Raw genomic sequence first — 22,588 nt, 5'->3', positions numbered from 1 at the left:
ATTAATACCTCAATAAATACCTTTATAGTCTCATGGAAATAGACTCTGGAATAAAGGCATTCAAATTTAACATGAAAATACATGACCAGTTTGCTCAAATGACTATACTACTAGTTTCTAGTCAGTATAAAACTATGTATGTCTCTTAAATCTATCAACAACATTGAGAATTACTGAATCCTTAGCCAATTAAATTAGTAAAAAATGTTATCTTGTTTTATTCTGTATTTATGTACACAAAGTGAGTTGAACTTTTTATTCACATTATTATTATTAGACTTTTCTTAAGGATGTTTTACTGCTTATTTTCTAGGAAGTTGCTTATTACTGGGGTTGGGAGGTTACTGAGTTTGAACTCAGTCCCTCCTACACTCTTTTAAAAATTACTTTTTTAGGGCTGGGAATGTGGCTCAGTGGTAGACTGCTTGCCTAGCATGCATGAAGCCCTGAGTTCAATTCCTCAGTACCACATACATAGAAAAGGCTGGAAGTGGTACTGTTGCTCAATTAGTAGAATGCTGGCCGTGAGCAAAAGAAGCTCACGGACAGTGCTCAGGTCCTGAGTTCAAGTCCCAGGACTGGCAAAAAAACAAAATTTATTTTTATAGTACTAGGGCTCGAAATTATCTCTGATCTGTTGGAAATTACTTATCTTTAATCTACTGCTATATATTAAAGTTAATAACCCTTTTACTTTTTTTCTTTCACTTAAATTATTAAGTTTATGTCCTGGCTAGAATTGCTAAGAAGAAAAAAACTGTATCAAAGCTCTTAGTCTTTGGCCTTGTACTCTTTACATATTTCTTCTGAATTCATACATAAACAGTTTTACCCGTCTGCCCTGGGAGAAAAAAAATCTTATTAGAGTACTTATAATTCCTTTTATTTTTTTTAATTCCTTGGGGGGGGGGGGGGGAGAGGCAGGGGGCGGGGGGCAGTTGTGGGGCCTGAACTCTGGGCCTGGACGCTGTCCCTCAGCTCTTCAGCTCAAGGCTAGCGCTCTACCACTTGAGCCACAGCACCACTTCTGGCTTTTTTCTTTTTGCTTATGTGGTGCTGAGGAATCGAACTCAGGGCCTCAGGCATGCAAGGCAAGCACTCTACCACTGAGCCAACTTCCCAGCCCTCCTACAATTCCTTTGGAAGCCTGAGTATTCTAGATGACAGGACTGAGTACATGATCCTTCATGTACACCCACCCCAAGCCCAAAGACCCATACTTTGTATGAAAGTAGATGACAGAGGTTGGAAATCAAAATTCTGTGTGTTGCCAGGTACTAGTGGCTCACACCTGTGATCCTAGGTACTTAGGAGGATGAGATCTGAGGATCGCAGTTCAAAGCCAGACCAGGTAAGAAAGTCTGTGAGGTTCTTATCTCCAATTAACCACCGGAAAACCAGAAGTGGAACTGTGGCTCAAAGTGGTAGAGTGCTAGCCTTGAGCAAAAGAGCTCAGGGACAGCACCTAAGCCCTTACTGACCCAAAAACAAAACAAAAAACCTCCTATGTGTTTCACTATATGCCCATAGCACTGGATAAGTGTATGGGAAAAACAAAGAAAACACTCAAGTGAAAAAGTCATCATTTAAAAAAAAAAAAAATCTTATCCAAGATTTTGCCTGGAAAAGTTAGATCTAAGATGGAGATTTAATAAATATCAGTGAATAATAAATACATCATGGATGGCAAACACATCTGCTTTCTTACATAATTATTCCAAACTACCCTCAGGCCCTCCATAGTATCATAATGACCCATTCTCCCATTTCTAATTTACATGTGCTGAAAACATTACTATAGTTACACAGGAAGTTTTCCAATTCCTTGAATTACTAAACAATTTTGTAGATCTTTTGTCGAAAGTCTTATCTGTTTCATGAGGTAAAGCTATAATAACTAAAAAAGTATTCCAAATAATACATAATTATTTCCTTCCCAGATAATTATATTCTTATTTCCTTTCCTCAAGATGCCCAACATTTTTACCTTTCCAAATGTACAATAATCCACAGAACAAAGAGGAAATTTGACTTATAACTGGAAAAATGAACTAATAAGAGGAAAAATATTGTATCAGTGATGACTTTAGCTTTGAAACGCACCACTGAAAATGAAGAATAGGGCAACAGGGCATTTATTCTCCTATAGCACTAGGAACAAAAATAGATATTTAGTAGGATACAGAAATCAAGGAAAATAACAACTTTTGATTCAAATTGCATTGTAATTTGGCAAAGTAAAATACCAAATACAATTAATACCAAATACAAATTAATACCAAATACTTGTTCTTTAAAGTGGGAGAAGAGGGCAGGGAATGTGGTTTAGTGGTAGAGTGCTTGCCTATTATGCATGAAGCCCTGGGTTCGATCCCTCAGTACCACATAAACAGAAAAAGCCAGAAGTGATGCTATGGCTCAAGTGGTAGAATGCTAGCCTTGAGCAAAAGCTCAGGGACAGTGCTCAGGCCCTGAGTTTAAGCCCCAGGACTGGCAAAAAAAAAAAGGGGGGGGGGGGTGGAAAACATTCAAATATTCCTGAAAAAAGTAACTGTATTAAATATTCCGAAGGAGTGAAAAGGCAAGTAAGTAGACGGCCTACAGATCACACAAGAGAAATGACCTCTGTAGAACATACATGTTACATGATACCAATTTGAACATTAATTGATGGAAGTGATGGATAAAATTTGGAATTTTATTTTTTTAATTTTGCCTATAATGGAATTTAATCTGTACTTTCTTTTCTTCTTTGTCCACCTAAACCTATATTCTTTCTTTCTCCATTGTGACTCAATTTGGACAAAGCAGTATCTCCTCAGAGTTTTCAAGTGACTGAAAGCACTTTTCAAGCTGACATAGAATACAAAATATAATCTCTATTAAAATAACTAATACAACTTTGTCAAAAAGCCTCAGACAAGAAGCATTTGGATAAAAATATAGTGTTACACTTACGGAGACAAAAGTGAAGCAGAGGCCAGCTCCTCTTTGTGCTAGCTGCTCTGTGTCCAGACGAGGTTTTGCTAGCATCACTGACATGAGCGTTGGCAGGGCAGACTGCTCCTCTGAGGCCTCCTTTGCAGCATTGCCGTCTAAGCCATAGAGGGGCTGCTCTACTCGCCGCTGGAAAACATTAAAGGAATATCTTACATGAGAAAGCAATACTACCACAATATGGAACCATACAGCTACAGACTGTAAGATATATGATTTACAAAAAGCCTAAGAGAGACCAACAATATTGTCACTCAATTGTGTCACTATAAATCTGAAGAAATAATTCAATTCCATGCAATGACATTCTAATGATTCTCTGTAATCATATAACTCTGAATTTACAGATTACTTTGTAGAGTTCAATAATCCATTTCATAATAATCTCTCCCAGACAAAGCTTATTCAATCCTGCAAATAAAGAATTAAGACAACTAATTGTCCATGCTTTTATAGATAGACCTTATGTCACTTTCAATCAGACTCTCAATATACCAAGACTTCTGTATAAAAAACTCTACAATAAATGCAAACAAAACAAGCGTAGTAAGTTAAAAGAATAAACACAATTATGAAGTTTCTTTTGAAAATGTAAGGATAGTTACACATAAGCAAAATCACCAAATCTAATTCAATTACATTAACATTAGAAGGAAAAACTGATTTATCCCATTGAACCAGAGAATATGTACCTTTTGGGCCATTTTTTTTTAAACTGGAACTCTTTCAGTTTAATACTTCAAAGTATTTTTTCAAAAACATTGATATAGCCAGGGACTGAAATCCTAGCTAGGCAGGAGGTAAAGATAAGAAGGACCAAAACTTGAGGGTAACCTGGAAAAAAAGTCGACAAGACTCCATCTCAACCAATCAAAAGCTTTAAAAAAAAGAAAAAAAAAACAAGCTAAAAAAAGCAGTTGAGTGTATGTAACAATCCAAATACCAGAAGCAAACAGACACACAAAAAATCATGATTCAAGTCAGCCTGTACCAAGAGTGAGACCCTCAAAAAATAATCTAAGTATAAAAGGCGTGAGCATGACTCTAGAACTGCTGCCTAACAAGCATAAGGTCCTGAGTTCAGCCCCCACCTCCACGAAATTTAAAAAAAAAAAGAATCAAAAGAAGAAATTAAAGCTAGAAATCAAATAGTTTATACATTCAATTTTCTTTTTGTTACTGTTTATTGTTGTTGTTTTGAGATGAGGTTTAGCTATGTAGTACAGACTGGCCTTAAACTAAAGTGTCTCCTAACTCAGTTCCCTAAATGCTGTGATTACAAGTATGTGCCACTATACCTGGCCACATTCAACATTATTATAGAAGGTTTAGCCAGGGTGAAAATATGAGGGAGGGGAGCAAAAGGCCCTGTGTTTTAAAACACCATTATTGCCATGAAGGAAAAGGGACAGTTGAAGTCTCTCAGACTTTTCTGCCCCGACTAGCCTTGAACCAAAATCCTCCCAATCTTGGCCTCCCAACATAGCCCCCAGCTTTGGGTTGAAAAGGAGTCTCTAGAACTTTCCTTCCAAGTTGGCCTCAAACTTGGATCCTCCCATTGGCTGCCCAAGTAGCTAGAGTAATAAGCGTAAGTTACTGCCAGGTGGTTGTGAAAGCCTTTTAAACATTAACATTAAAAACATAAACCAAAATGGCAACCTGTCTGTACAACATCTTAATAATAACAATAAAATTATATTTAATGTGTGTGTGTGTGTGTGTGTGTGTGTGTGTGTGTGTATGTGTGTGTAAACCACCTGGGGATATAGTATTTACCTAACATGTACTAGGTCATAAATTTGATCTCTAGTGGTATCAAATATATGTGTGCATGTATTTGTAAACTATATACAAACATGTATGAACAACAAAAAGCTCATAAACTCATAAAGGAAAAACTGATCATTTTGACCTCTTTAAATATTTTTACATCTGAATGGAAAATTCAACAGAAAGTTATGGGAACCACAACAGGTAAATTATTTACACAAGGAGTTAGTAATCTTAATAAAGTGCTCCAACCCAACACTAGCATAAACAAATATTCCAACAGAGAAGATGCAAAAAAATATGCATTAAAGGAGAAATTGAAAAAGCCATCCAATATATGAAAACCTGCTAGACAAGATTAGTGAAGACATGAAAGGTAAAACAAGGTATTTTTCTAACTAAAGATTATAAAGATACAGTTATATGCATATACACGCAAACTAAAGGATAATATACTTAGGGGAGGAATAACTCCTTTGAACAAAACCATTTAACACAATGAGTACCAGAGAAGCTGGAACATGTGAGGGAGGGGGGTGTTCAACAAGAGAGATTTTACCTATGAAGGGGGTATTATACCAATGAAGGGAAGAAGGGAGAACAAATGCAGTCATTATATTTAGTACACATTACGTAAGAACTGAACTATGTAACCTGAAGGTAGGGATGGGAAGGAGAAAGCCAAGAGAGAATGATGGACCCAGTGATAATGATCAAGATGCATTATATTCATAACCTAACATTGGAATTAAAATCCTCTGTACAGGGCCTGGGAAGGTGGCTCAGTGGTAGAGCGCTAGCCTTGCATGCATGAGGCTCTGGGTTCCATTCCTCAGCACCACATAAGCAAAAAGAAAAAAGCCTGGGTTCCATTCCTCAGCCTTGCTTGAGCTGAAGAGCTGAGGGACAGCGCCCAGACCCAGAGTTCAGGCCCCACGACCAAACCCAAAAAAACAAAACAAAAAAACCTGTACAACTACTTAATTAAAATACTTTTAAAAGATTATAAAGATAAAATTCTAAGATATTGACTAAATAAATTCAATGGAGTGGGCTGGGAAGTTGGCTCAATGGTAGGGTGCTTGCCTTGCATGCATGAGGCCCTGGGTTCGATTCCTTAACACCACATAAGCAGAAAAAGTCAAAAGTGGCGCTGTGGTAGAGAGCTAACCTTGAGCTTAAGAGCTGAGGGACAGCTCCCAAGCCCAGAGTTCAGGCTCCACAACCAACAACAACAACAAAAAATTCAATGGAGTAACTGGATGTGTAACTTAAGTGGTAGAGTGAGGGCCCAGAGCAAAAAAACTAAAGAAAAGTGTGAAGAACCGAGTTCAAGACCTAATATTGGCACAGAGAAGAAAAAAAAAAAAAATCTCTTCCTCCTGGCCTCGATGACATAGCTTACAACTAGAAGAATCTGGGGCTGGGAAGATGGCTCAGTGGTAGAGTGCTTGCCTTGCATGCCTGAGGCCCTGGGTTTGATTCTCCAGCACCACATAAGCAAAAAGAAAAAAGCCGGAAGTGGCACTGTGGCTCAAGTGGTAGAGCGCTAGCCTTGAGTTGAAGACCTGAGGGACAGTGCCCAGGCCCAGAGTTCAGGCCCCACAACCAGACCCAAAAACAAAAGCAAAAAAAAAAAAAACTAGAAGAATCTAAGCTACTCAATAGACTGGGATCTGAGGATCAAGGTCCAGAGCCAGCACAGGCAGATAAATCCATAAGACTCACATCTCCGATTAAGAAGCAAAACACGGGGCTGGGAAGGTGGCTCAGTGGTAGAGCGCTTGCCTTGCATGCCTGGGTTCGATTCCTCAGCACCACATAAGCAAAAAGAAAAAAGCCGGAAGTGGCGTTGTGGCTCAAGCGCTAGAGAGCTAGCCTTGAGCTGAAGAGCTGAGGGACAGCGCCCAGGCCCAGAGTTCAGGCCCCATGACCGGACCCAAAAAAAAAAAAAAAAAAGAAAAGAAAAAGAAGCAAAACACCCCAACTCACATGCATGACTCAAGTAGGAGGGCTAGTTGCGAGCAAAAATAGCCCAACAAGAACACAAGGTCCTAAGTTCACACCGTAGTACCAGCACACACACAAAACAATAATAATAATAATAAAGTAGGGGTTGGGAAGGTGGCTCAGTGGTAGAGTGCTTGCCTTGCATGCATGAGGCCCTGGGTTCGATTCCTCAGCACCACTAAGCAGAAAAAGCCAGAAGTGGTGCTGTGGCTCAAGTGGTAGAGCACCAGCCTTGAGCTGAAGAGCTGAGGGGCAGCACCCAGACCCAGAGTTCAGGCCCCATGACCAACAAAAAAATAATAAAATAATAATAGTAATAAAGTAAATTGAAATAAAAAAGCTATTATAAAACACACATGTATATAGCCAGAAAAGGTCTACATAACCATTTGCCCTCTACACACCTCAATAACAATTCTTTTAAAGGGAACTTTTTTTTTTTTTTGGGGGGGGGGGGGGTCCGGTCATGGGGCTTGAACTCTGGGCCTGGGCGCTGTCCCTCAGCACTTCAGCTCAAGGCTAGTGCTTTACCACTTGAGCCACAGTGCCACTTCCGGCTTTTTTTCTTTTTGCTTATGTGGTGCTGAGGAATCGAACCCAGGGCCTCAGGCACGCAAGGCAAGCGCTCTACCACTGAGCCACCTTCCTAGCCCCTTGAAGGGAACTTTTTATTTTACCACTTGTGAAAAACTGTTCACTTTTACACAAAATACAAAGCAGGAAAAAAAAAATGAATCTGAGCTGCTAGAGGTCAGGACAGTGGCTATGCCCAAGGGAGAAAAAGGAGGTGAGCAGCAGGAAAAGAGTCCAGGGAGGACATCTGCAGGGCTGAAACACTTGGCTTTTTATATTGATACAGTTTGCAAGAATCACACTGTAGACTTACAAGTGTATTCTTCTGTTAGCATAAATATGAATCCAGAAAAAACTTAAGTATATAAAAATTAGCACATTTGTGTTTGTGTGTGTGTGTATGTGTGTGTGAGAGAGAGAGAGTGGGGGAGGGAAGGAGGGAGAAGGGGAGGAGAGAGAGGAAGAGAGAGAGGGGGAAGATGGGGGAGAGAGAGAGAGAGAAATTAAGAACTAAAGTCATATTAGAGACAGTAACAAGGTATGGAGAAGTACTGTTTTAGAAAAGTTGGCCAGGGATAAACGATGCTATGGTCATTTTTGAGCAACAACCTGCTGAAGAGTTTGCCAATTCTGGAAAAGAATGTTTCTGGAAAAAGGAATAAGGCAACAAAGGCCCTGAAGCAGAAAAATACTTCACAGTACTCAAGGAGACTGTGTGTCACCGCCACACACAACATGGACAACAGACAGAGAAGCACAGCACAGGTCAGACAGGAGCTATCAGGCATGTGAGGGCTTCAGTATAGGAAGCCCTGCGTAATTCTGAACAGAGAGCCATGATAAGTCATAACTTTCTTATCTTTCAGACCAGGAAACTGGAACTGTGTCAAAAAATGGCAAAAACAGGAGTCTATGGTGGAAGCTAGAAAATAATGCAGAGTTCTTAAAGAATAAAAGTGGTCAGACTCCAATATATTTTAAAGGAAAATGGATTATCTATTTTGATGTTTAAGTCACAACCTGAAAAGCAGATTAAACTGTCACCTATCAGGACAGCCCAGACAATAGGAAAAGTAGTCTGCGTTATTTTGTATAAGGTAATAAAGAGCCCCTTTTCCAACATGTTGAAGTATAAACTGTGCATTAAATACTAGTGGCAATCTCAAGAAGGAAAATGGACACACACTTATCATGGGGACCAGAACCTAAGGGAAGGGCAAAGAAGTTCACTCATTCAAAAAAGCAGATAGCTAGTCATATTAGCTACCTCAGGAAATATTAACCTCAGCACTACTGACATTTTAAATTGGGTAATTGTTTGTTATTAGGGTACTATTCTGACTTTATATAGGATATTTACCAGCATCATGGTCTCTGCCCGGCACTGATGCAAGCAGCATGGCAGATGCAGCTTAGAATGTGGATGTCCTCTTACTACTTCTATTTTTTTCAGTAAAATAAAATATCAAGGCTATTAATTGAATTACAAGAGGTGCTATGGAGGTTTGTAGAGAAATAATAAAAGGAATTATGTCTCAACTGACATAGCATAGATGTCATACTACTTTAAAAAACAAACCAAAAAAAAAAAGGATTTTAAGAGACCAGGCACTGTTGGCTCATGCCTGTAATCACAACTACTTTCAAGAAGCTGAGATCGGAAGACAGAGCTTCAAAGCCAGTCAAGGCAGGAAAAGAAAATTCATAGATTCTTATTTGCAATGAACTGCCAAAAGAGCCAAAAGTGGAATTGTTACTCGAGTGGTAAAATGCTGGTCTTGAGCAAAAAAGCTCAGTGACAGTGTCCAGGCCCTGAGTTCTAGCCCCAGAACTGATACAATCAAAAGAGCGAAACATTGAGACATTCTACAAAACCTTCCTGTGCCAAATATTCTGCAAGCTCATGTAATATTTTCTAACTTTAATTGGCTTAAATCCTAAAGTAGAGACAACAGTCTCTTCAGCTATTATCTAACAAACCTCAGTCTATCCAAGCATGTACATACATACATTTAGCATTATTAAAGTGTGGCAGTGATGAAAAATGTCATTTCATAAGTTTAACTTACATTTTTGTATGTACTTCAACAACTACTTTCATCCTAATACAAGCATATTTCTATGAAGAGGAGAAGGAAGTAATTTTTAAAGTATATCTTAAGTGCTTTAACAATATAAAACTTAAGTCACTCAGAAAAAGGGAAGTATTATCCAATGTGCTAACAAAGCAAAGAAAAACAACTTTCCTAAACGAACAGATCCAAGAGGACCACTTCCAATAGTGGCAACTCCAATCCTTAAGATTCCAATGAAAGCTCTATCCACGGCATTACGGACAAAGTGTTGGAGTTTTCATTACTATACATCAATTATCTAAAGGTACTAAAGCAAATTAACCCAATTCCTACATTAGCTTGTTCAGTAATTACCAATCTCAGGACTATTAACATTTGAATCAGATAATTATTCTTTACAGAGCAACTGTCCTAACTTTATAGGGTATGTACCAGCACTCAGCCTCTGCCCAGTAGATGTCATATTTTTAACAAGCAAAATACTCCAACCAAAAGAGAATAGTCTCAGGAAAAAAAGCACCAAGTTGCAATACCCAAGTACCCCTTCATTTGTATATAATAATAAGCATACTGAAAAAAACCCCAAAGATAAGGAAATAAAGGACCTCTTGTTAATTTGTCCTATTGTTTTTAGATGACTCTGTATTCTTTACCTCATATATGGTGCATACACATGCACATCTGAAGGAAAGTGGGAGCAGAACACACAATCAGTGGGAAGTGGGTGAAAAAATAAAGCACAGGGGCCCATCAACTGCACTGGACATTGATGAAAATGAACTAAGCAACTCAAGGGCGGTGATGGGAGGGAATGAGAGAGGGAACAGCAAAAGGAAAAAAAATGTACCTATCACCCAATTTGTAAAAAATAGTTTTATTGCTAAAGATCATAGAATTCATAAGCAATGTGGATTAAGATAATGATTATCATTGTGAAGATTAAAGGGTGTTTGTGAGTTAAATAAATATAATTTTAAAACTCCAAATATTGTTACTGTCTCTGTTTGAAAACCACTAATAGGAGGTCTAATAATTTAAAGAATTTGTGGTCTCACTGAAAGGCTGAAAAGAACCAGTCCCAAATGTGTATGATATTAGCTTTCCTGCTTTCTATGTAAGCTCGAGGCAACTCAAATACCAGGAGGTGACCAAATTGTAAAAAGGAAGAAAAAGAATTTAGTTACAGAAACAGGTAAGTTTGACAAGAATTAAAAACCTACTATTGCTGGGCACTGGTGGCTCAAGCCTGTAATCCTAGCTACTCAGGAAGCTAAGATCTTAGGGATCACTTTAAAGTCAACCAGCCAGGAAAATCTGTGACTCTTATCTCCAATAAATTACCAAAAAAGCCAGAAGGGGAGCTGTGGCTCAAGTGGTAGAGTGTTAGCCTTGAGCAAAAGAAGCTCAGGGATAGCACCTAGGCCCTGAGTTCAAACCCCAGGATTGGCATTAAAAAAAAAAAAAATTAGACACAGAGAAAGAGAGAGAGAGAGAGAGAGAGAGAGAGAGAGAGAGAGAGAGACAGTTAGCTGCTTGCCTGTAATACTAGCTACTAAGGAGACAGATCTGAGGATCGAAGTTCAAAGCCTGCCAAGGCAGGAAAGCCCAGGAGATTTCTTATCTCCAATTAACCACTAGAAAACAAGAAGTAGAACTGAGGCTCAAGTGGTAGAATGTTAGCCTTGAGTAAAAAAAGCTCAGTGACTAAGCTCTCTTGTCATGAGTTCAAGTCTCCCAAGATCAACATCAGAAAACAAAAACAAAAAGCCAACAACAAAACAACCCTACTGTTTTGTGCCCCAAGTCTGTAATCTTTTCTACTCTAGAGGCTGAGATATGTGGAACGATGTTCAAAGCCACCTAGGGCAGGAAAGTCAAGGAGACTCTTATCTCTAACCAATTAAAAAACAGAAGCAGAACTGTGGGTCCAGTGGTAGAGTATTAGCCTTGAGCAATTAAGCTCACACACTGTGCCCAGGCCCAGAATTCAAGCCTCAGAACCAGTTGGGGGTGGGGAGATGCCAACATTATTGATTTGAAGGCTAAGATAGGAGGATCACGGTTTGAAGCCAGCCCAGGCAAGAAAGTCCATGAGACTCTTATCTCCAATTAAACTCCCTCCCTGCTCCCACTGAGTAAATATGGTTAGCTTTTTTCTAAAGTTAACTTAGTGTTATAGATTTTAATCTAAGTAAGGGAATCACTTATTCCTAGGGAATACTAGGAAGTTTTTTTCCCCCTCATTCCTCATTTCCCGTGGGTAATTAATGGAAGAGAAACTGCTTGAGTGTTCCTGGGCTTCTGGTCTCCTATAACAGGTGTCAGATTTCTCCAGGTGAATGCTTACCGGTAAGGGATTGGATAAGGAATGTTGCGGTGAGGATCGTGCAACTGGTGGAACACTTCTGCCAGGGCTGGTTCCTGGCCCGCTTCCCCCAGCAAACTGGCCAACAGGGAAAAATGGATATGAATAATTCAAAATAGTACTATGCTTCAGATAAGGAGAGTAAAAGATTAATACACAAACAGGTCTTAATTATACATGGCCCTTTTAAGTCAGTACATCTTACTCTAGAGAGAAAATTTCATGTAAGTGAAATTCTGCTCTTTTCAATGAGATTTTTAAGAATGAGCTACCACAGAAATACACCAAGATATATGGAAAACATGAGTAGAAAGTTGAAAGTACACATGGTTTTGAATGGCAGAAGAGTGTTTTCTCTGTTTGCCTCAAAATAAACATAGCAGAAATGCAGTGGTGCAGTGGTGTTAGTTGTTTTTAGTAACACTAGGAATGGTTCACTGAGCTCTCACACATTCCTCTGGTCTAAGGGAAGAGGACAAAAGAAGAGAGTAAATCATTCCACCTTAATCTCTGAAAGACACAAAACCTCATCTGGCCAAGGAAAAAAAAAATACCTCATGTGAATTCTTTTATCATCACAAACAGAGCACATAATAAAAACTATTTTAAATTTAGCAAGTTAGCAGCAGTTTCCTCTTATTAAGAGAGATGGGGCAGAATTAAATGATAAAGATGGAAAGAAAAAGGGGACAATGATAGTAAGGCAAAATATTGCACCCTAATGCATTGAAGGAACACAGATTTAAGTTTTTAAAAATTCACTGTAGGTTTTTTTTTCCCAAAAAATATAACTTACCTCAAAGTAATCACTAATTTTATGTCCCCTAGGAGTGCCTTTCCCTGAAAATGAAACCAAAGTGATTACAGTTTTTCCAATGCACATGTAAAACATTATAACCAAAATGCATTTTAACTGTACACATTGCTGTAACCCAAGTGCTGGCTTTAACTGTTATAACAAATGAACCAAAAACAATCTTTCTTTTATAAATATGCCAAAGAAGAGGAACAAAACTCATCTATAATCTCAATTTATGAGAATGGAGATTCAAAATGCACTAAACATAACTACAGAGTTGATTGATTCTGTTTCACTAAGAACATATGATTTTGTCACTATGGGAGAATTTTCCTTCCAAAATGTAAGAACAATGAAAATGATCAAGACTTCTATTCCTTACAACAGAAGTGAAAAGGGCCAAACAATTTATTCTTTGAGTACATATTTGGCATTATAGCCATCATCTTTATAGATTTATTCCAATGGACCCCATTCCTGAACTAAATAATTGCCATGGAACAGCAGCAATGTACATTTTTAAAATTTTGGCTACTAACAAACCACAGTTCTAATCTAAGACATGGTTAAAACTTAAATGTATCCTCTTTTGTATGCAACTCAAATTTGGTCTGAAGAAAAACCTATGAGCTAAAATTGGCTTAAAATACAATGGGGGAAGGGGTTAGAAGTGTGCCTTAGTTGGTAGAGCACCAATCAGCAAAAGTGTCAGGTACTGATTTTGAGTCCCTCCAGTCTTAGGAATAAAAGGAAAGAAAAGAAAAGAAGAGAGAGAGAGAGAGAGAGAGAGAGAGAGAGAGAGAAAGAAAGAAAAGAAATAGGGAAAACAGCCTCCAGAGTTGATCCCATTTTGTCTGGTGTGCAAGCCCATTATAAAACAGCCTGATAGTGTGGAGAGATACAAAAACTTTCTTAGGAATCCTTGTATATAAGCTAATAATTTATTGTGAATTAGAAAACTCTAAATATATAAAGATTCAGTATTTTCCATTGGTGTAAAATACTACCTTGGCTAGTTTCATATGGTTCAGCTTTTCTTTTCCGATTTCGCTGGTCATTCTGCTTTTTCTCAGGAGTCTGTTAAATTTCACATATGTCACAATTAGTATCTTGGTAAACTTTTTACATTAGGAAAATAGAGCACATACAAAATAACAAATATATAAGAGATGAGTCTGGCACAAACAATTCCTGAATCAGTGTCTTGCTCTGAGGAGAAAACAAAAAATAAAAAATACAGAATCCAGCTGGGTGCCAGTGGCTCACACCTGTAATCCTAACTACTCAGGTGGCTGAGATCTACAGAGAATGGTTCAAAGCCAGCCTGGGCAGGAAAGTCCATGAGACTCTTATCTCCAATGAACCATCAGAAAACCAGAAGTGGCACTGTGGCTCAAGTGGTAGAGCATTCGCCTTAAGCTGAAGAGCTCAGCGACAGAGCCCAGGCCTAGAGTTCAAACCCCAGGATTGACCAAAAAAAAAAAAAAAAGTCCAGAATACTATTCAGTTTTTGGCAAGTTGCTTAAAATACTACATCTTTGATTTACTGACATATAAGTTAAACTTCCATAAGTGTTAAATTGATAGTACATGCCTATAATGCCATACTTGGGAGGCTGAGGCAGGAGGACCACAAATTTAAGGTCAGTGTGAGCTACAACAGTAAGCCTTTCTCTAAAAACACAAAAATATTTTTTAAAAGCACAAATATAGGATAAAGTAGACTCTCGGACAACTTTATAAGTGCTTAACCCAGCCGGAGCTGGTGGCTCATGCCTAAAATCCTAGCTATTTAGGAGGCTGATGAGATCTGAGAATCACAGTTCAAAGCCATCACTGGCAGAAAAATTCCTGAGATTCTTATCTCCAATTAACCAGCAAAAAGCTGAAAGTAGAGCTGTAGTTCTAGTAGCAGATGCTAGCCTTGAATGACAAAACTAAGCAAGAATAAGAAGAGTCTGGGCTGGGAAGTTGGCTCAGTTGGTAGGGTGCTTGCCTCACATGCATGAGGCCATGGGTTCAATTCCTCAGTACCACATAAACAGAAAAAAGCCGGAAGTGGCACTGTGGTTCAAGTGGTAGGGCTCGAGCCTTGAGTTGAAGAGCTAAGGAACAGCATCCAGGCCCAGCGTTCAGCCCCCACGACAAAAAAAAAAAAAAAGGAATAAGAAGAGTCCAAGCCCCATTACCAGCACAAAAAAAAAGTAAATAAAAGTAGTTAAGCCAACACTCTTTTTCCAAGAAGGAAAGATGTGCCAAACAAATGAATTTGCAAGTCTTATGTATGGTAACAGACTTACTCACATCTATATCTATGCAGTTAAGAGTATTTGCCCAATACTTTAAATTTGAGCAGGAAAAATTAAAAACAAACAGGTAAAACATAGTGGTCCATACCATAATCCCAGTTACCTGGTTGGGAGAGGCAAGTTTGGGCAAAAACTTAAACCTATCTGAAAAAGTTTCAAAAGTAAAAGGACTGGGAGTACAGCTCAAGTGGTAGAGCATAGGACTTTGATGTCCTAAGTCCAAACTCCAATGCCATTCTCCTCAAAAGAAAAAAGCAAAAACAAACAAAAAAACCCTCTATTATTAAAGTTAGCCAAGGGCCCACTCTGTTAAAGTACTGACAAATGAAATAAATTCAGCCAGTGCCTGGAGGCTGTTCTTTAAGATGTTTCACATTTACAAACATCAAGAAGTTCTTTAGCTGGGTGCTGATGACTCAGGCCTATCATCCTAGCTACTCAGGAGGCTAGAGCTGACAGGAAAGTCCATGAGACTCTTACCTCCAATTAACCAACAAAAAGCCAGAAATGACCTTATGGCTCAAATGATAGAGTGCTAACTAGCCTTGAGCACAAAAGTTCAGTGACAGTGACCAAGCTGAGTTCAAGCCCCAGGACCAGCACAATAATAATAATTATTATTATTCAAATATGAGTATTAAATTTAATTCAGCTACAACTGCAGATGGCTGATACTTACTGATAGCAACTATGCCTACCCACCCACCCCAAAAAAAAAGACGTGATAAAAATAATGATAAAAGGGCTGATAAGGTGGCTCAGTGGTAGAGCGCTTGCCTTGCATGCATGAGGCCCTGGGTTCGATTCCTCAGCACCACATAAGCAAAAAGAAAAAAGCCGGAAGTGGTGCTGTGGCTCAAGTGGTAGAGTGTTAGCCTTGAGCTGAAGAGTTGAGGGAGAGCACCTAGGCCCAGAGTTCAGGCCCCACGATTGGACCCAAAAAAAAAAAAGATAAAAAATGATTTTTAAAAAATACATGGTAAGGCTGGGAATGTGGCTTAGTGGCAGATAGCTTGCCTAGCATGCATGAAGCCCTGGGCTCAATTCCTCAGTACCACATACACAAAAAAAGCCAGAAGTGGCGCTGTGGCTCAAGTGGTAAAGTGCTAGCCTTGAGCAAAAGAAGCTCAGGGACAGTGCCCAGGGCCTGAGTTCAAGCCTCAGGACTGGTGCGGGCACGCACGCACGCACGCACGCGCACACACACACACACACACAGATAAAAACTCATTAATACTACATCAAAGCTATACAAATACAAACAACACACAATTCACACAGGCTTAACAATGCCTGAGTGTCTGTGAAGGCAAAAAAGAGTGCTTTTAACCCAGACTAAGTGAAGTCTTGCCTGGATGTAGTTTCTTACCTCTACTTCTTTATCACTCAAGGACCCCACACTGCACAAGCTCTGGTTGGAAGACTCACTATTGAGTGGCCCCTGAAAAGAAAAATTTTTTAAAAGAATCAAAAGAAATTTTAATTTAAAATGACTACAAAACTGAAGAAGAAGCCTGCTGATTCTGATGTCTAAGTTAAGAGCAACAACACCTTCTATCAATTTGACAATAACTTGAACTATGCCCTCCACATTAAAATTCTCTAGCTCTTACTAATTTCACTTGCTTTACAAACTATTCGTGTGCAGGTTTTTCCTCTAAAGTACTTTCACATGTTCTTAATAAGAATATTTTCATTATAGTTCCCCCCCTCCCCCTTTCCTTTTCAGCCATGCCTCTCCACCATGCATGGCAGGGCAGCAGTTCGGTAAATTAACTTCTCCTGCCTGAAACCTACCTATTTAATATACCTTACATATGGTGCTGTGACTCGGATGGGGTTTTTGAGTTGGAAATGTTAGAATTTCCTAACCACCTCTTTTCTGTGAACTGAACTGCCTTGAGACACCACTCGAGATTTTTCACCAATACCATTGCTGCTTTCACATCCACATCCACGCCACTTCTCTACTCTGATAACTATTGTAATGGAAAAAGGAGGACCTTTGCCAACCACTGTCAAGCAGAAGCTTCTTGGACAGTACTCAGCCGAGCAACAAAACAGGGACCCCTGACTACTTCGCCCCTTTACAGCAGGAAGTAGCTCCAGAAGAAATGACCTCTGCCCACACCCCCTGGCCCGGTACCCCCTATTTTTATTAAACAACAGAGTGGGGAATGTTAGTATTATGCTCACCTTTGGTCCTCAGCTCCACCCAGACCTGAGCTCCTCCCATCTCTGGAGTTCCTGCCATACAGCTGGCTCCTCCCTCTCTCTGCCCAGATCCATCTGGGCTCCCATCAACCTCACTTCCAACCCTCAGAACCCTCCTGCTACCTGGATGGTGATGGAGGCCATGTGTTCCCTTTTGGAGGAAATATGGCTCCTCTAATAAAACTTATAATAATCTTTCTCTTGAAAAAAAAAAAAGAATATTTTCATTATAAATTCTTCTTAAAGGAAAATAAGCATGGAAATCAATTCTCCCTGCCTTGTATATCATAAAAACAGCATCTAGAAGTTGTGATGCTCAAGAGTATGTTAAGAGTTCTTTATGAGGGATGGTTAGGAACCACAATAAAGCAAGTACTTTTCTAAGTCATGCTTAAGGAGGCACGAAAGCTCAAAAAAAAAAAAAAAGGTTACATTCCAGCACTTGGGAGGCTAAAAGCAGAAGGATCATCAGTTGGAGGCCAGTCTAACCCATATAGACAGGCTATGTCTGAGAAGAAAAATCAAAGAACAAAAAAGTTACATGAGATTGACTGTACAATAACGTAAGTTTCAGGAACTGGTCCTCAAGGAAACTGATGACATTATATAAAAAGACAAGTATTCAAAACTTCAAGCCAGGCATTTGTGGTTCACACCTGTAATCCTAGCTACTCAGGTGTGGCTGAGATCTGATGACTGCAGTTCAAAGCCAGCCCAAGCAGGAGAGTCTGTGAGACTCATCTCCAATTAAAGGGCGTGGGGGGGGGCGGCGCGCCTGGAAGTAGAGCTGTGGCTCAAGTGGTAAGTGGTAGAATGTTAGTCTTGAGCAAAGAATTCAGAGACAGCACACAGGTCCAAATTTCAAGCATCAGGACTAACAACAAAACAAAACACTGGAAATGTTCCTAAAAGCAAACAGTAAAATCTGTTCAATAAAATATATGAAAATTCATTCAAAAAGGGAAAAGCCCATGGTATTCAAACCAATACTACTACCTTCTGTCTTCCCCCCTAAGCCTGGCTCCAGACTGCCCTGGTCAACAACACACCCTTCCCCCACACGCAAGCATTCCTGCCTTTAGACTCTTGCTGCTAAAGCTGTCTCAGACAAGCAGGGGCCTTCCTTTTTCTGTCAAACCCCTACTGTGGGACAGAGGCTCTACTGTAGGCATGGCACAGAGAACACAACAAACCAACAGCTCTCCATTCCTCCAAAGTCAGTGGTTCCACAATAGGAGAGAAACCAAGAGGACTTCACTCACAGAAACAGTTAGTCATTGTCCCAAGTCTTCAAAACTCTGACTAGTATTTTGAGTCTAAGGGAAGAAACAGGACCACAGTATCCAAAGCACTTGACTTCATTTGCAATAGTGTTAACAAATTTAAGTATATTATTAAAAGCCAGGTGCTGGTGTGCTGGTGGTTCATGCCTGTAATCCTACCTACTCAGCAAGATGAGATCTGAAGATTGTGGTTCCCAGACAGCTCAGGCAGGAAAGTCTATTTGAGATTCTTGTCTCCAATTAACCACTAAAAAGCTGGAAGTGGAGCTGTGGCTCAAAGTGGTAGAGAGCTATAGCCTTGAGGAAAATAACCCAAAAAAAAAGAGTATTCTTAAGAATAGATGGCTGAGCCCCTAGAGCTCAGGTCTATAATCCTACTCAGGAGGCTGAGATCTGAGAATCACACTTCAAAGCCAGCTAAGGCAAGAAAGTTTCTGAGACTTTTATCTCCAATTAACCACCAGAAAACCAGAAGTGGTTGAGTGCTGGCTGTTAGCTTTGAGCAAAAACAGTTCAAGGACCATGCCTAGACTCTTGATTTCAAGCCCCATAACCCACAAAACAAAAAACAAAAAAAAGTGGCAGCAGAGATGAAGGTGTAACACAGTAACCGAATACATGTACACATGAGGCCCTGAGTTCTACCTGTGCACCTGCCCCCTTTAAAAAAAAAAAGATTGTGATAGAAGAAAAGTTTAATGAAGTTGGACCAGACTATAAACCTCCTCCTAGACAGTAAACCAGTTACTTAGTTTACAACAGAGAACCAGAGCACAAGGGAGTAACTCTCCTAGGGTCAGAACAAACAGCTAAGAAAAAATGGGCAGAAACCGTTCAGAGAAGCTACATTTGATTAAGCTAGATTATATTAAAATTTACCCAGGAAATTGTTGGGAGGGGGGGAAAGCAACTAGATGTTAGTTGTATTTAACAGGTGGATATGGTACAGAAATAGAGTATCCATACTATAGTCACCTAGGATGAATATTGCCATACAGAAAGGCATACGATCAGAGGCTCAACACTTAAGAGGCAGGGATAGGGCAGAATAGATGTCATTAAAATAACACATCTAAGGTGGTACCCTCCTACATGTGTCCACCTCCACCTCCACCTTTACTGGCCCCAAAGCAAATGTAACAGTAACAAGCACAGGAGCTAGGGGAGAACTCAGTTCCCAGAGTTGTTATATCATCTAAAATCATCTATACTGATATATAGTCAGTAGTACATCATTTGCCTGGCATAGATAATGCCAAAGGCCCTGAGGGGAATCCTCAGCACTACAATCAAGTAATCAAGCAATCAATGAAAAATAAATAAAAATTTTAAAGGAGAGATATGATGGTATGAGCCTGTATTCTCACCACTTAGGAGGCTGATACAGGCAATTCAAGAGTTGCAGACAATGGTGGCTCCCATCTGTAATCCTATCTACTCAAGAGGTTAAGATTCTGAGGATGAAGGTTTGAAGCCAGCCCAGGTATAAAAATCTGTAAGATTCCATCTCTAATAAATCTCGACCTCTAATTGCTGTATTCAAGCAATATGCTGTTACTCAATGTCAGCTGTAATAAAAAAAAGCTAAGCAAGAGCACAAGGCCTTGAGTCCAAGCTCCAGTACAGGAATACACATACACACACATATATACGTATGTACATACATACATACACACACAGAGTAAAATAAAGACTATCTAATTGTAAGAAGTACTTAACAGCTGCTTTGTTGGGCATAAAAGCAGGAAAAAAGCTTAGCATCTCTACCTGCATTGTATATATGTCTTTCAGTCATTCTCTCTGCAGTGACTTTTAGAATTGGGGAGTGACGCCAGGCGCCGGGGGCTCACACCTGTTATCCTAGCTACTCAGGAGGCTGAGATCTGAGGATCATGGTTTATAGCCAGCCCCGGCAGGAAAGTCCGTGAGACTCTTATCTCCAATATAACACTAGAAAACCCGAAGTGGCGCTGCGGCTCAAGCGGTAGAGCGCTCGCCTTGAGCTGAAGGGCCCAAGGACAGCGCCCAAGCCCAGAGTTCAAGCCCCATGACTGACCAAAAAAAAAAAAAAAACCCAAAAACAAAGAATTGGATTTATGACTGATCAGTAACATTTTTATGGGATTAAAACTACTCCTAGAGGGCTGGGAAGGTGGCTTAGTGATAGAGTGCTTGCCTTGCATGCATGAGGCTCTGGGTTCGATTCCTCAGCACCACATAAGCAGAAAAAGCTGGAAGTGGTGCTGTGGCTCAAGTGGTAGAGCGCTAGCCTTGAGCTGAAGAGCTGAGGGACAGCGCCCAGGCCTAGAGTTCAAGCCCTACGACCGACAAAAAGAAAGAAAGAAAGAAAGAAAGAAAGAAAGAAAGAAAGAAAGAAAGAAAGAAAGAAAGAAAGAAAGAAAGAAAGAAAGAAAGAAAGAAAGAAAGAAAGAAAGAAAGAAAGAAAGAAAGAAAGAAAAGCTACTCCTAGAGAACAGAGCTTCCTTAGGACAGACTACCCATCAGGCAACAAAGACTTGTTTTTCCTGACCAGTGATGACAGAACTAACAACTTCTCCTGAATTCTTTACAATAGTGAGGACTGTACCAATTATCAACTAGACCATACTTTGACCAGCACTGTTTAATAATTATGCATGCAATTCCCCACCACACACTTCTTCTTTGTCTATAAAAATTAAGGTAGGGGCTGGGAAAGTGGCTCAGTGGTAGAGTGCTTGCCTTGTATGCATAAGGTCCTGGGTTCGATTCCTCAGCACCACATAAGCAGAAAAAGCCAGAAGTGGCTCTGTGGCTCAAGTGATAGAGCACTAGCCTTGAGCTGAAGAGCTGAGGGACAGCGCCCAGGCCCAGAGTTCAGGCACCACAACCGACAAAAAAAAAGTTAAGGTAACTAGGTATATACTCAACAAAAGTGAAAATATATGCACACAAAAATGTGGATACAAATATAATAGCAGGATTATTCATAAAAGCTACGGGGTTGGGGATGGGAATGTGGCTTAGTGGTACAGTGCTTGCCTGGCATGCATGAAGCCCTCTCAGTACGACATACACAGAAAAAGGCAGTAGTGGCACTTGGCCCATGTGGTAGAGTGCTAGCCTTGAGCAAAAAGCTCAGGGACAGTGCCCAGGCCCTGAGTTCAAGCCCCAGGACTGGCAAAAAAGGGAGGGAGGGAGAGAGGGAGGGAGGGAGGGAGGGAGGGAGGGAAGGAAGGAAGGAAGGAAGGAAGGAAGGAAGGAAGGAAGGAAGGAAGGAAGGAAGGAAGGAAGGAAGAAAGGAAGGAAGGAAGGAAGGAAGGAAGGAAGGAAGGAAGGAAGGAAGGAAGGAAGGAAGGAAGGAAGGAAGGAAGAAAGGAAGGGCTGGGCGCCAGTGGCTCACTCCTGTAATCCTAGCTACTCAGGAGGCTGAGATCTAAGGATTGAGGTTTGAAGCCAGCCTGGGCAAGAAAGTCCATGAGACTCTTATCTCCAATAAAAAAAAACATTAGAAAACTAGAAGTGGTGCTGTGGTTCAAGTGGTAGAGTGCTCACCTTGAGCTGAAGAGCACAGGGACAGCGCCCAAGCCCAGAGTTCAAGCCCTACAACCGACCAAAAGAAAAAAAAAAAAAAAGAAAACCTAACAGGTTGAAAAACAGAGGACTACTGACTCAAAAAGAATAAAAATATGGAATATCCTTAATTATTCACTATAAATCCAATTAAACTGAGTATAGACACAGCCACCGATAAGCCTTGAAAATATTTTTCTAAAGTAAAAATAGTCAGAATAAACCATATAGCAAATATCTCCATTCCTATGAAAATCCAAAATAGATAAGTTTAGAACACATAAAAAATAAATTAGGAGCCAGGCGCTGGTGACTCACACCTGTAATCCTGGCTATTCAGGAGGCTGACATCTGAGAATCACAGTTCAAAGCCAGCCCAGGCAGGAAAGTCCATGAGATTCCTATCTCCAATAAGCCACAGAAAACCAGAAGTGGTGGTGTGGCTCAAGTGGTAGAGCACTAGCCTTGAGCTGAAGAGCTCAGGAACAGCACTGCTGCAGGCCCAGAGTTCAAACACCAAGACCAACCAAAAAAAGAAAAGGAAGGGAGGGAGGGAAGGAGGGAGGGAGGAAGGGAGGGAAAGAAAGACAGACAGAAAGAAAGAAAGACAGAAAGACAGAAAGAAAGAAAGAAAGAAAAAA

General features: G+C 40.0%; 1 protein-coding gene across 3 annotated transcripts in view; it reads right to left on the bottom strand.

Annotated features, from left to right (window-relative positions):
• The window catches only part of Tlk2 (tousled like kinase 2), a 104,381-nt gene that overhangs the window by 63,569 nt on the left and 18,224 nt on the right, over positions 1 to 22,588 (bottom strand). For all 3 annotated transcript variants that reach the window (XM_042673653.1, XM_042673651.1, XM_042673652.1), the window contains exons 3-7: positions 16,268 to 16,339; positions 13,597 to 13,666; positions 12,587 to 12,630; positions 11,773 to 11,868; positions 2,959 to 3,126 (exon numbers count right to left, since the gene is read on the bottom strand). In XM_042673653.1, coding sequence (XP_042529587.1) covers positions 2,959 to 3,126; positions 11,773 to 11,868; positions 12,587 to 12,630; positions 13,597 to 13,666; positions 16,268 to 16,339 — 450 coding nt within the window. The remainder of the gene's footprint in view (positions 1 to 2,958; positions 3,127 to 11,772; positions 11,869 to 12,586; positions 12,631 to 13,596; positions 13,667 to 16,267; positions 16,340 to 22,588) is intronic.

The sequence above is a fragment of the Dipodomys spectabilis genome, unplaced genomic scaffold, assembly GCF_019054845.1.
Source record: "Dipodomys spectabilis isolate Male_0828 unplaced genomic scaffold, ASM1905484v1 ptg000018l, whole genome shotgun sequence".
Classification (NCBI taxonomy): Eukaryota; Metazoa; Chordata; class Mammalia; order Rodentia; family Heteromyidae; genus Dipodomys; species Dipodomys spectabilis.
The sequence above is the reverse complement of the archived record's forward strand: the minus strand, read 5'-3'. Positions and strand labels throughout refer to the sequence as shown.